This window comes from Mixophyes fleayi, chromosome 2 (genome assembly GCF_038048845.1).
Source record: "Mixophyes fleayi isolate aMixFle1 chromosome 2, aMixFle1.hap1, whole genome shotgun sequence".
Classification (NCBI taxonomy): Eukaryota; Metazoa; Chordata; class Amphibia; order Anura; family Limnodynastidae; genus Mixophyes; species Mixophyes fleayi.
Genome location: NC_134403.1, coordinates 273,590,566 through 273,601,921, shown reverse-complemented (window position 1 = coordinate 273,601,921; position 11,356 = coordinate 273,590,566). Strand labels below are relative to the sequence as shown.

The following is an 11,356-nucleotide window of genomic DNA, read 5'->3' as shown; positions in this document are numbered from 1 at the left end:
AAGTAACTGTCCATTGCACGAATATTTGCAACAGGGACAATTTTAGGGTTAAGAAAGTCAACTAATAACACTTCGACGCTGTCTGTCTTTATAAACACTACACTTGGAAGTTGGAGGAGGTATTGTGGCCCCGGCACCAAATTTACTACCGGGGCCACTCCACTGTGCAGTCCATATTTAGGTGTATCAGATATTAAACAACGGTGACAGTTGATGCCCAATTTTTTAATTATATTGTGGCCTCGGTACCAAATTGTGTACCGGGGCCACCACACTACGCAGTCCATACCCTTTTTTGGTGGAATTCTGACACGTGGAGGGTTTTTTAATTATATTGTGGCCTCGGTACCAAATTGTGTACCGGGGCCACCACACTACGCAGTCAAGATAGATAGATGCGTATCATAGATAAAGTACATTCAGTGGTGTGGGGCAAATTGAAAAATATTCAAAATGCACTGACATTATCAAAAACAAGAGGTTGTCACACGCTAAAACTCCAACATGTATATGATGGAGAGGATGGAGGAGCAGCCGTATGTGTAGTGTAATGCAGACCTGTTGAAGGTTTTTTATATATTTTATTGTGGTGCCCAGTGCCCACTCCTCTACGCAGTCCAGATACATTTATTGGTGCGAATCATAAAAGTTCAGGGTTTTTAATATATATTGTGGTGACCCACTCCTCTACGCAGTCCAGGTACATTTATTGGTGCGAATCATACAAGTTGATGGTTTTCTTATTATATATATTGTGGTGACCCACTCCTCTACGCAGTCCAGATACATTTATTGGTGCGAATCATAAAAGTTCAGGGTTTTTAATATATATTGTGGTGACCCACTCCTCTACGCAGTCCAGGTACATTTATTGGTGTAAATCATACAAGTTGATGGTTTTCTTATTATATATATTGTGGTGACCCACTCCTCTACGCAGTCCAGATACATTTATTGGTGCGAATCATAAAAGTTCAGGGTTTTTAATATATATTGTGGTGACCCACTCCTCTACGCAGTCCAGGTACATTTATTGGTGCGAATCATACAAGTTCAGGGTTTTTAATATATATTGTGGTGACCCACTCCTCTACGCAGTCCAGGTACATTTATTGGTGCGAATCATACAAGTTCAGGGTTTTTAATATATATTGTGGTGACCCACTCCTCTACGCAGTCCAGAAAGATACCTCGTTGCAACGTTTTGGACTAATAACTATATTGTCAGGTGTTCAGAATACACTGTAAATTAGTGGAAATGCTTGTTATTGAATGTTATTGAGGTTACTAATAGCATAGGAGTGAAAATAAGCCCAAAAACTTGATTTTTAAACTTTTTATGTTTTTTCCAAAAAAAATCCGAATCCAAAACCTTAAATCCGAACCGAGACCTTTCGTCAAGTGTTTTGCGAGACAAATCCGAACCCCAAAAATAATGAAAATCCGGATCCAAAACACAAAACACGAGACCTCAAAAGTCGCCGGTGCACATCCCTAAATAGAAGTGCACTATATGTTGCCAGTGTTTGTCCTAACCAGTGTAAATCTGTAGATATCTAGCACAATAAAAATATATATTCAAATGTGACTCTTTACGCCTGGAGAGAGGTAAAGGGGGAGAGAAGGAGAAGGCAGGAGTAGGCCAAGTATAGTAAGAGAGTGTTCACGTAAATGCAACACAAGTAGACGTGGACACAGACGCAGGTATGACTGTCACGAGGTTTATCTCCTGTTGGTACTGAGGGACTATCCGCAATGAGGATGACTAATTGACATTGACATTCCACTTAGACTACTGCAAGAAACAAGAATCCCATTTAGCTTTTAAAGAGAAAAACAACAGAGTTTTGTATTTAATATATTTGTAATTGTGTTTATATGTAATTGCATTTTATGTGGGAAATGCAACTTATGTTTTTATTAATAACGTTGTCCAGACACTATTCTCTTTTGTGCATATGACATGTCATTACATTATTACATTATGTACTATTAGGGTAATGCAACTTTCACATTTACTACTAATATTGTCAAGCCAAATCTACATAAATCTATATTTTATTGCTTGTATCTTTTTCTGCTATGTTCAGGGCACAAATGGTTCCAATTCTACATGAGCCGCACATCAGTAAAAAAATGTCTCTACTAAACTAGAATATTGACTCTACTAAACTACACATAATATTCACAAAATATTCACAAAACCAGTATATTCACAAAACCAGTATATTGGACTATTTGCAATTTCTCGAGTCTGAGATCCTTTATAAGTTCTATACATTATTACAGCATTATTTTGTCATTCTTTGTTTGATAATAGCTTTATTACCTAAGTCAGTAAACCTCTTTTAATAGACGTGGACATTTCTTGATATACTCAATAATAGTTTTGTTACATAAATAGCTTTATTAAGTTAGTATTTTTACAATATCATTATACTGCTCATGCACAATGACAGTATTGCATCCATGAGAAGGAAAGAGTGGGTACTGTACACATCCAAATAGATAAACATTCTATTTTAACATTTGATCATTTCCTGCCAAATGACTCTGCATTGCTGAAAGGCTTCTTGACAAGGACATAGTTAAAATGTATTTTTATTTCTGTACACGGTATCAAAGTGCAGTATAAAAGTGCAGTATGAACAGTGTTTAGTAAAGTTACATATTCACAGATAGTTTAAAGTGTACCTATCACCTATATACAGCTGGGCTGATCCAATATTAACCAGAAAGAGAAAGCAGTTTACCAACTCAATGGGAACTAAAGAATCTAACATAGCCTCACAAAGTATCTAATGAATTAATAGTTCCTGGTGAAATGATAGCCTAAAAAATGATTTAGCCCAGAAAATGGTTGCCTTTACTGTATGCAAGTGACAGGTATACTTCAAAAAAATGCTTCTGGCTAAGTAGAATGCAGTTGCAAAACTTACAATAGAGAACAATATTATATACATATACTAGCTACATATATTGCAAACTGCACACTTTTAAGGTATTGATCAACACCATAGGGTAAATTTTTTCTAGCTGCGGGTTTGAAAAAGTGGAGATGTTGCCTATAGCAACCAATCAGTTTCTAGCTGTCATATTGTAGAATGTACTAAATAAATGACAACTAGAATCTGATTGGTTGCTATAGGCAACAATCCACTTTTTCAAACCCACAGCTTGATAAATATATGCCCATGTCTCCTTCATCCATTTCATTCTTATCCAACCATCCATCAATTCATTAAACAGCCCACCCAGCAACAAGATGCATAATTTCACAAATAACTTTCAAAACCCTTTTTCATTTCTATGTTTTCCATCAAGCATTAAGGAGTGGAAATAAGTAATTTTACAGGTGATCTCCACCTCAACATTATATCCACCAAATCACATAAACAATGATTAGTATTGTTTTGAGATTACAAAATAAAGATATCCGAGCACCTCCCACATCATCCAGGTTTGGCCACATACAAAGATCAGTAATCACATTATGCCTGGTCATACTGCATTACACTGTGTGGAAATGTGTGGACCTCAGCAAAGTGATAGCAGCAATTGTGATTCAGAAAAAAAACCTTAAATGAATAATAATTTCTGATCAGTAACCCACTCTACTGGCATTATGCTCAGATCTTCTGTACATCTGCCAAGTGAATATCTGCTTTCATCCTTCACCGAAAAGTCCCACTTTCTACGGAGCTCTTCAGGTCTTCAGAAAACAATGGACAGCAAATCAGCCAACCAGCATTAAAATAGAGCACTCTTCCTCCTCTGCTCATTGATCCAGCTGCCCGGACTGACGTCCATTTGAAGCATCTTCATCACCCACTTGTCCTTGCGAGCACCATCTATAAACTCATCCAGGGACAGCTGGCCTGAAGATAAAGTAATGAGAAAAGGAACATAAAAAATACATATATACAAAGCTCAGCTTAAAACACAAAAATAGTAGGATCATGCCCACTATATATATTTTTCAATATAGACAATGATTGAGTAATACTGTATATATACACTCAGAGGACACTTTATTATTTGTTCCCAGAACAGCCTGAATATTATTATGTTGCAGCAGGAATTAATACTCATCAGACCAGGCAACGTTTTTCCAATCTTCAACAGTCTAGATTTGGTTACCCTGTGCCCACTGTAATCCCTATTTCCTGTTCTAACAGGCTGACAAGCGTGGGACCTTTTGTGGTCATCTGCTGCTGTAGCCCATCCATTTCAAGGCTTCAGAGATGCTCTTCTGCATACCACTGTTGTGATGCATGTTTATATCAATTAATATCATCTTTCTGTCACCTTGAACCTGTCTGGCCATTCTCTTCTGACCCCTCTTATTAATAAAGTGTTTTTTGGCCAGAGTACTGCCACTCACTGGATGTTTTTTGTTTTGCGTACTATTGTCTGTAAACTCTAGAAATTGTAGCATAATGCCTGATGATAAGCAGGTTCTGAGATATTCAAACCACATCTCTTACCCAACTGAACCTCTTGACCAGGCATGCTTTTATGCACTGAGCTGCTGCAACATGATTGGCTGATTATATGTTCATGTCTGTAATTCACTTGAAAAGCATGAATTATGCCTTGATCAAGGGACTGAATCATAGTTGTTGTATTTTTCGTCAGATACATCCCTTAATTTTACCATCTCTGGACACAAGTAAGACAGCAGGTGGGTGTGCTGGGCAGTTGTCTAGAAGCAGCAAAGCTTTTGGTTCCACACCTTTGTTGACTAAATGCTAGCGTTCTTTAGGCATAAACCTGTTTTGAACACAGGCAATCCCTCTCTAAAGTGAGAGTCCTAGTGTCCCAAACATATTCAAAACAACAGAACTTACAGATCATAAATTGCATATTTTCTAAGGAGCCATCTGACCTCATCCCCAGGTATTGAGAGAGTGAATGAACTGTCTAGCAGCATTTTAAGAGCGCTTCATCAGGTGAAACTCCTGATTATTAGCAACTTGCTAGCTTGTTGGAAGACCCAAAATGGGCCTTATGAATGGAGGCAAAACTACTCTCTCCATTCATGCCCCAGAGACTCTTATACCCGCTATACCTACAGCCGAACACACTCTTTGGGAAGCTTTTTCCCACACACAATCAATCTCTTTAAAAAGCAAGCAATAGAAATTTTTACTTTGGGATAACACTGCACCTATCCTTACATTTGACGCATCTGGCTACACAACAAATTCATTTTTAAATCGTGTACTCGTTCATACGGTTTCACTGGAACTCTGTTTGAAATCCTAACTCCAGTGTGTAACCAGCTTTAAAAATATAAGACACTATCTGAAAATGTTTTAGGCAAGAAAAGTTTTTAATCACAACATAATGGATGCTCAGATATTCCCCTTGGGTTAATTACTTGCCTAAACATGCCTTAGTAGGTAACAAACTGCCATTTCTTCTGCTAGTATCTCAATGAAAATTATGATTGCATTAATAAATTAACAAAATCTTAATTTGCCCTGATTTAAAACAAGCTTGTTTACCTGAAAGGGACAAATGAACGTCCTTCTAACCAGAATATTTATTTTGCTGGCCAACTACTATTATCAACGTGAAGCCAAGTGAAATGATGGATGGCCAAATAAAATGTTACATTCTTTGAATATTATTTCTATACATAGAACCAAATTAAATGTCTAAATTTTGTAAAATGTCTTAAAACAAGAACAGTGTACCATCTCCATTCTCATCCACCAGCAGGAATATCCTTTCCACCACTTCTTCTGGGGACAACAAGGGAGAGCGATCATCTTGTCCCTGGCGACAGACTTTCTTCAAATTGTAAATGGACTGAAATCAAAATGAGTTTCTTCAATAAGAGACAAAAATCATATTATTTAAACAGCCCTATACCTTATATCTTGATAAGCAGTGCTTAATATTGTCATGACAAAAGCTTTCTTTAGGAAGACTTTAGGGTTTGTACATATCTATGACTTATTGCTCTCTGTGCACTGTTTACACCAAGGATGGGCAACAGACAGCCCTAGCGCCACCTACAGCCTTTATAGCCTTCACCTGGGGCAAACTGTTCCTTGCTGCTTCATACAGTTTGTCGTTTTCTCTAATTTTGTCCTGGAGGTCCCAGAAGCTCTTATCCTTGGCTTTATGCCCTGCCAAGCTTAACACATGGCCCCAGATCTTACTAAATAAGAGCCGTAGCAGTGATTGAGGCTCAGTAGGTCAAAAAACAGAGAACGAGTTCGAACTTGAGGGTATTCTTTGCCCAGAGCAGCCAACTTCATGTGATCTCCTCCACACAATGCAAATAAAACATTCAGCTCCATCAGCACATTTCAGATCAGAGGAGGAAGGACAGTGCACCATTAACCTTTAGGCTGATCAGGCTGCAACTTGTGGCGCTGGATCCTGAGTGGTTGTGCGCTGTCAGAATTTAATTTTTTTATCCTTAAATAATGAGCTCCGTGGCTTTCTGGCATCATCAGGGCTGCCCCTGGTCTAAAGGGGGCAGCCCCAACTGTCACTATGCAGACAGGCAGCCTGGCAGCAAATACGATGCTGTCAGCTGATTGTCACTGCAGCCACGGAGCTCTTAGTCAGATCTCGCAAGACTACCACATCTCACGAGACTTGACTAAGCATTCTCTGCTCCCGGACTGACAGGCAGCTAACAGCAAGTGGATATGCTGTCAGGCTGCCAGTCATGTAGAAGAGGAAGACAGCTTTGACAAGGTAAGTTGAGTGGGTGGGTGGGGGTTATGGCTGGGGAGGTTGTGGCTGCAGGGGGGAGGTGAGGAAAATAGCTGCAGTGGGAATGAAGTAAATGGTTGCATAGGGGGAGGGAGGTGAGAAAAATAGCTGCAGGGGAGGTAAGGAAAATTGCTGCAGGGGGGGGCATTAGCTGCATGGGGATAATAAGAAAATGACTGCAAGGGGGTGGTAAGGAAATGGCTACAGGGGGCAATAGTTGCAGGGGGGTAAGGAAAATGGCTGCAGGGGCAGTGGGGTAGTTTTATATGATCATAATGGAGAGCCCAATCATTCAGGGTTTGTTAACATTTTGCATTATGATAATTTTTTTCATTTTCAAAACAGGACCCCAACTTTCCAGATGCCAGCAAGATGACAACAAAGCTGCAGTAACAAGCAAGAGAGAGGAGCAAGAACAGGTAAGAGAGAATGCACAATCTGTTTAATTTTGAGTGCTGGAGAATACTCCTGAATATTCATATTCTGGAGTATTCCTATATGCCTATACATTGGGGGTGGTGGCGGGGGAGGAAGGGGTGCTTAATCAGGCCCTGAGGAAGGATGTACAGTCTACGCCACATGGTCCTCCTTCATCTGTGGGCAAGACCTGAGTGATTTGTTTTTACTCCCTTAAAGTAAGGTAAGGAAATTTTAGGCAGGCCCTATTATGCACTAATGTGCTACAAAAATATTGTCTATTATTGGTTCCACTTACACATGTGAACAGACATTCTTTCTATTATAGATTGATATCTTTTGCTTTGATCGAAAGCATTGTTTTAAAGTATGACTAAGATTAAGGGTAATGTGCGTTCCTTCAGAAGGTTACAGGGCAGCACATGCGACTCTTGAATTGTATCAGGTTGCGAATTACTGGTTTATATAATGGTTTCTTTCAGTCACAGAACACTGCTGTAGCTTATACCGGTGAGGATTCAAAACACTAGCTCCAGATGACAGCTGCCAGAAGACAGTTTACAATGACAGCTACAAACACCTTCTCTCAATCCCTGTAATCAGCACTCTTCTAAGAACAATAGTCTAGCTAATCTCCTCACTTGGAATACTGCGGAGGTTTCCCTACTCTGCAATCTGCCCTTCAGTGAAAAGGTCAAGTCAATCAGAACAATTTATCTCACCTGTTTGTAGCTTTTATAAACTCACTCAGTTCAACCAAAACCTTCCAGGAGCAAAGTTTTGTATTTGATTTCTCTGCTTCTTCTTTGAAGACTTGTTTTGTTTGACTATTTACCTTCTTCAATCCTTTAAACCTGGCTTCTTTCTCCCACTATTCTACCTTCTGCAATGCCCTTGACTTTGCTTTCGTCTATCACTATTCTACCTCCTACAATCCTTTGACTTCAGTTTGTACCTCAGGATGAATGAATCTGACTGTGTTGGCCAGTTTAATTGTGAATCTACATATACCTATTGGGAACATATACAATCCGCAGTACTATGGTCTTTCTATGATTAGAGGTTTGAATCCCTACTTCTCCATCTCATTTTTTATTGAGTTCTTCTTTAAACTCATATGGGCCTACATTATACACAGAGATAAGTCAGTGAAAGTGTGACACAATAAGCACCATTTACAACACAATTACAGATACTGGATGTGCACTGTAAAATGCCTTGGCTTTACACAAGCACACATCAAGTGCATGCCTACTCTCTGCTCTCTTATCCTAGCAGTACATCCAGTTGTGTGGGGAGGCGATCTTGTCAGAAGGGACGTTCAGTGGAAAAAAATGAATGTCACATCAAAGTCCAATCGCCTGACACTTAATAATCACTCCTTTTACTAAACTTTTGATTTCTATTCTCTTAAAATACTGCATGGTTTAGCCTCAATAAAGGCTTAATTTAATCATAAGAATGAGGGGACACTGGGACTGTTTTTATTATAAGAGCTTTTTTTTAACTTTGTTATCACATTGTGCACCTATAAATGCATCTCTCCGCCGAAAGTACAACATGAAGGCACAAAATAGGTCTGACTAAATGTATAGGACTAGACTCGAAGATCAACAGCTGGTGCAAGATTCAAGTTCCTTTGTTGAGTGAAAATGGCCATGGCCCTCTTTACACATGAAGCAACTCATTTCCACCCCTTCATTTCATATCAATAATCTCATTCTGCAAAAAGAAAATCTAGTGCACCTGCTTAGTACTTAGCAATACATGCCCTCGCTCCGCGTATGAAAACTTCTGTCCTCCAATGAGCTTAGAAAGTTAGGTGTACTCGTGCAAATGGAGGCGCAGAGCTGGACCAAAGCTATTCTGTGCTGCACATTTTACACCTCGTAAATAACCTCTGTTAAGTTTGCACTAGAGAAATCTTGTGTAAAATATAATAAGGATCCCCAGCACCGATATATGATAATTTAGTAGTAATAAGGAACTTATGGACATTGATAGCCAAATTGTGCATGTGCCATGGAAGTGAAAGTCTAGATTTGGTCTTTCATTTTGTCTTAAAAAAATGGAGTGAATTTTGGAATGTAATAAATCATATGCATTGTTCTTGAAGAAATTAACAGGATTATTACATAGCTGGACTTATATATATATATATATATATATATATATATATATATATATATATATATATATATATATAATTTAAAGTTGATTAAATCAAGCTTTTCTGTGTCACTGCAATTATGTGTTCTATTAATTTTCAATTCAATTGCCATATTTTGCTATTTTTCACTCTATGAGCTACACTGTATCTGATCTGATCATCATATTGCTGAGATTTAATGATTTAATGTCTTATCATGTTTTAAACAGTTGGCATCTAAACTGATTGCTAGTTTTTTGTGTCATATGTTATTTTAATATGTTTTAAATGTGTGAAAATAAAGTAGCTATATTTGTATGGATACATCATTTTCATTATTTTAGGTTTAAAATATATCTATGTGCTGCAAAATTATCATATCTAGGTGCTGGAAATCTTTTCTCTTTCTTATTGTTTTGTGTGTTTTACATGCTATGTTTATACTAACATGGAATTTATTATATAGACAAACAGATACCTTACCTCTACTATCTCTAGGAGCTCAGTCTTGTCTATACATCCGTTTCCATCTCGGTCATACACCTTGAAAGTCCATTTCAGCTTATGCTCAAGTTTCCCTCGTAAAACTAGATTCAGAGCTGCCACATATTCCAGGAAATCTATGGTGTTGTCCTATAGATGACAAAGATAGAAAAGTTGTTTTTTTGCACTGATGTTATATGTGTTACATACTGTATAAGGTTGTTGTTACAAATTGAAAATTTGCAGTAAAACACAAAAGCAATTGATCGGAGATCATTCTGATAACCAGTATAGAGCAAATTGAACAAATAGGGCTCAGTTCTTATTACTAATAAAAGAGAGCAGCAATACTCAATAGCCGTGCTAGATTAATAAAAAGTTGTATTTAATAAAAGCAGAGGTTCTGAAGCGGTAGGATGTTAGACTTTTGATTTGATGTACTTTTGCACAGTGCTATTCAGAATTTTCCCCCTACCTATACATCTTGGGCCTGATTCATCAAGGAACGCATAGTGAGTGCAACCTGCGTTTGTTTTAAAACGCAAGGAAGTCAGGCAAAATTCAACAAGGGGTGGATCTGAAGATACGTGCGCTGATGAATTCGGGTGTAGGTCTGTCCAGCTCTACTACTATACAAGACACTGCAGAATATGTCCAATACCTATGGGGAGTATAAATTCGCATAACAACGCAAAGAAAAAATAACTTAATTAATGTCACCTGATAATAATATAGGCATTAGTGATAAAACAGTTAAGATAAACTTTTTTATAGAATTTTGTTTCCCCATGAAATATATTTATTAGGATGTTCTTAATGTCTACTGAACATAAAATACATATTTACAGTTGTTCCTGATTGCAAACACATGTTACAGCAATCATACACGACTGTCATCACTAGTAATCAGGACTTAGAATTGCCCTGTAGCTGGAGCAAGAGATATGGTCGAAAATCAAGTAATTTTGAAATACCCAAAGCTTGAATCACACGTGGCTGCATGCACTCGAATTTGGCATGCCCTTGCTGTACACTAACTACGTGCATATCATCATCATCATCATAATTTATTTATATAGCGCCAACATATTCCGTAGCGCTTTACAATTGGGGACAAACATAGTAAACTAATAAAGAAACAGGGTAAAACAGACAAAGAGGTGAGAAGGCCCTGCTCGCAAGCTTACAATCTATGGGACAATGGGAGTTTGATATATGAGGTTAAGTCTACATTTTGCATTTCTGTCCAGCCAGACTGCAAAGGTAAAAGTGACTCATAAGCTAAATGATCCTGTCACACAACAATGTTGGTCAGGGGTAGTTGTCTTTTGTGAAATTGTGTAACGGATGGTAATAGGGTAACGTAGTGAGGTTAAGAGGGTGGTTGAAGAATATTACAAGCATGTCTGAAGAGGTGGGTTTTCAGAGAATGCTTGAAAGTTTGTAGACCAGAGGAGAGTCTTATTGTGCGAGGGAGAGAATTCCCATATTCCCCTTCCCCTTCCCGTTCAACCCCTGAAATTGTAGGCTGCAGTAACTGTACTTTGCATACTAAGATGAAATGCATGC

The 11,356-nt window shown here is 38.2% G+C and overlaps 1 protein-coding gene across 1 annotated transcript in view; it reads right to left on the bottom strand.

The window, feature by feature from the left end:
- Nucleotides 1-2,387: 2,387 nt before the first annotated feature.
- GUCA1B (guanylate cyclase activator 1B) overlaps nucleotides 2,388-11,356 on the bottom strand; it is a 28,909-nt gene continuing 19,940 nt past the window's right edge. Inside the window, exons 2-4 of the mRNA XM_075196233.1 lie at nucleotides 9,788-9,937; nucleotides 5,703-5,817; nucleotides 2,388-3,878 (exon numbers count right to left, since the gene is read on the bottom strand). Coding sequence (XP_075052334.1) covers nucleotides 3,751-3,878; nucleotides 5,703-5,817; nucleotides 9,788-9,937 — 393 coding nt within the window. The 3' untranslated portion in view covers nucleotides 2,388-3,750. The remainder of the gene's footprint in view (nucleotides 3,879-5,702; nucleotides 5,818-9,787; nucleotides 9,938-11,356) is intronic.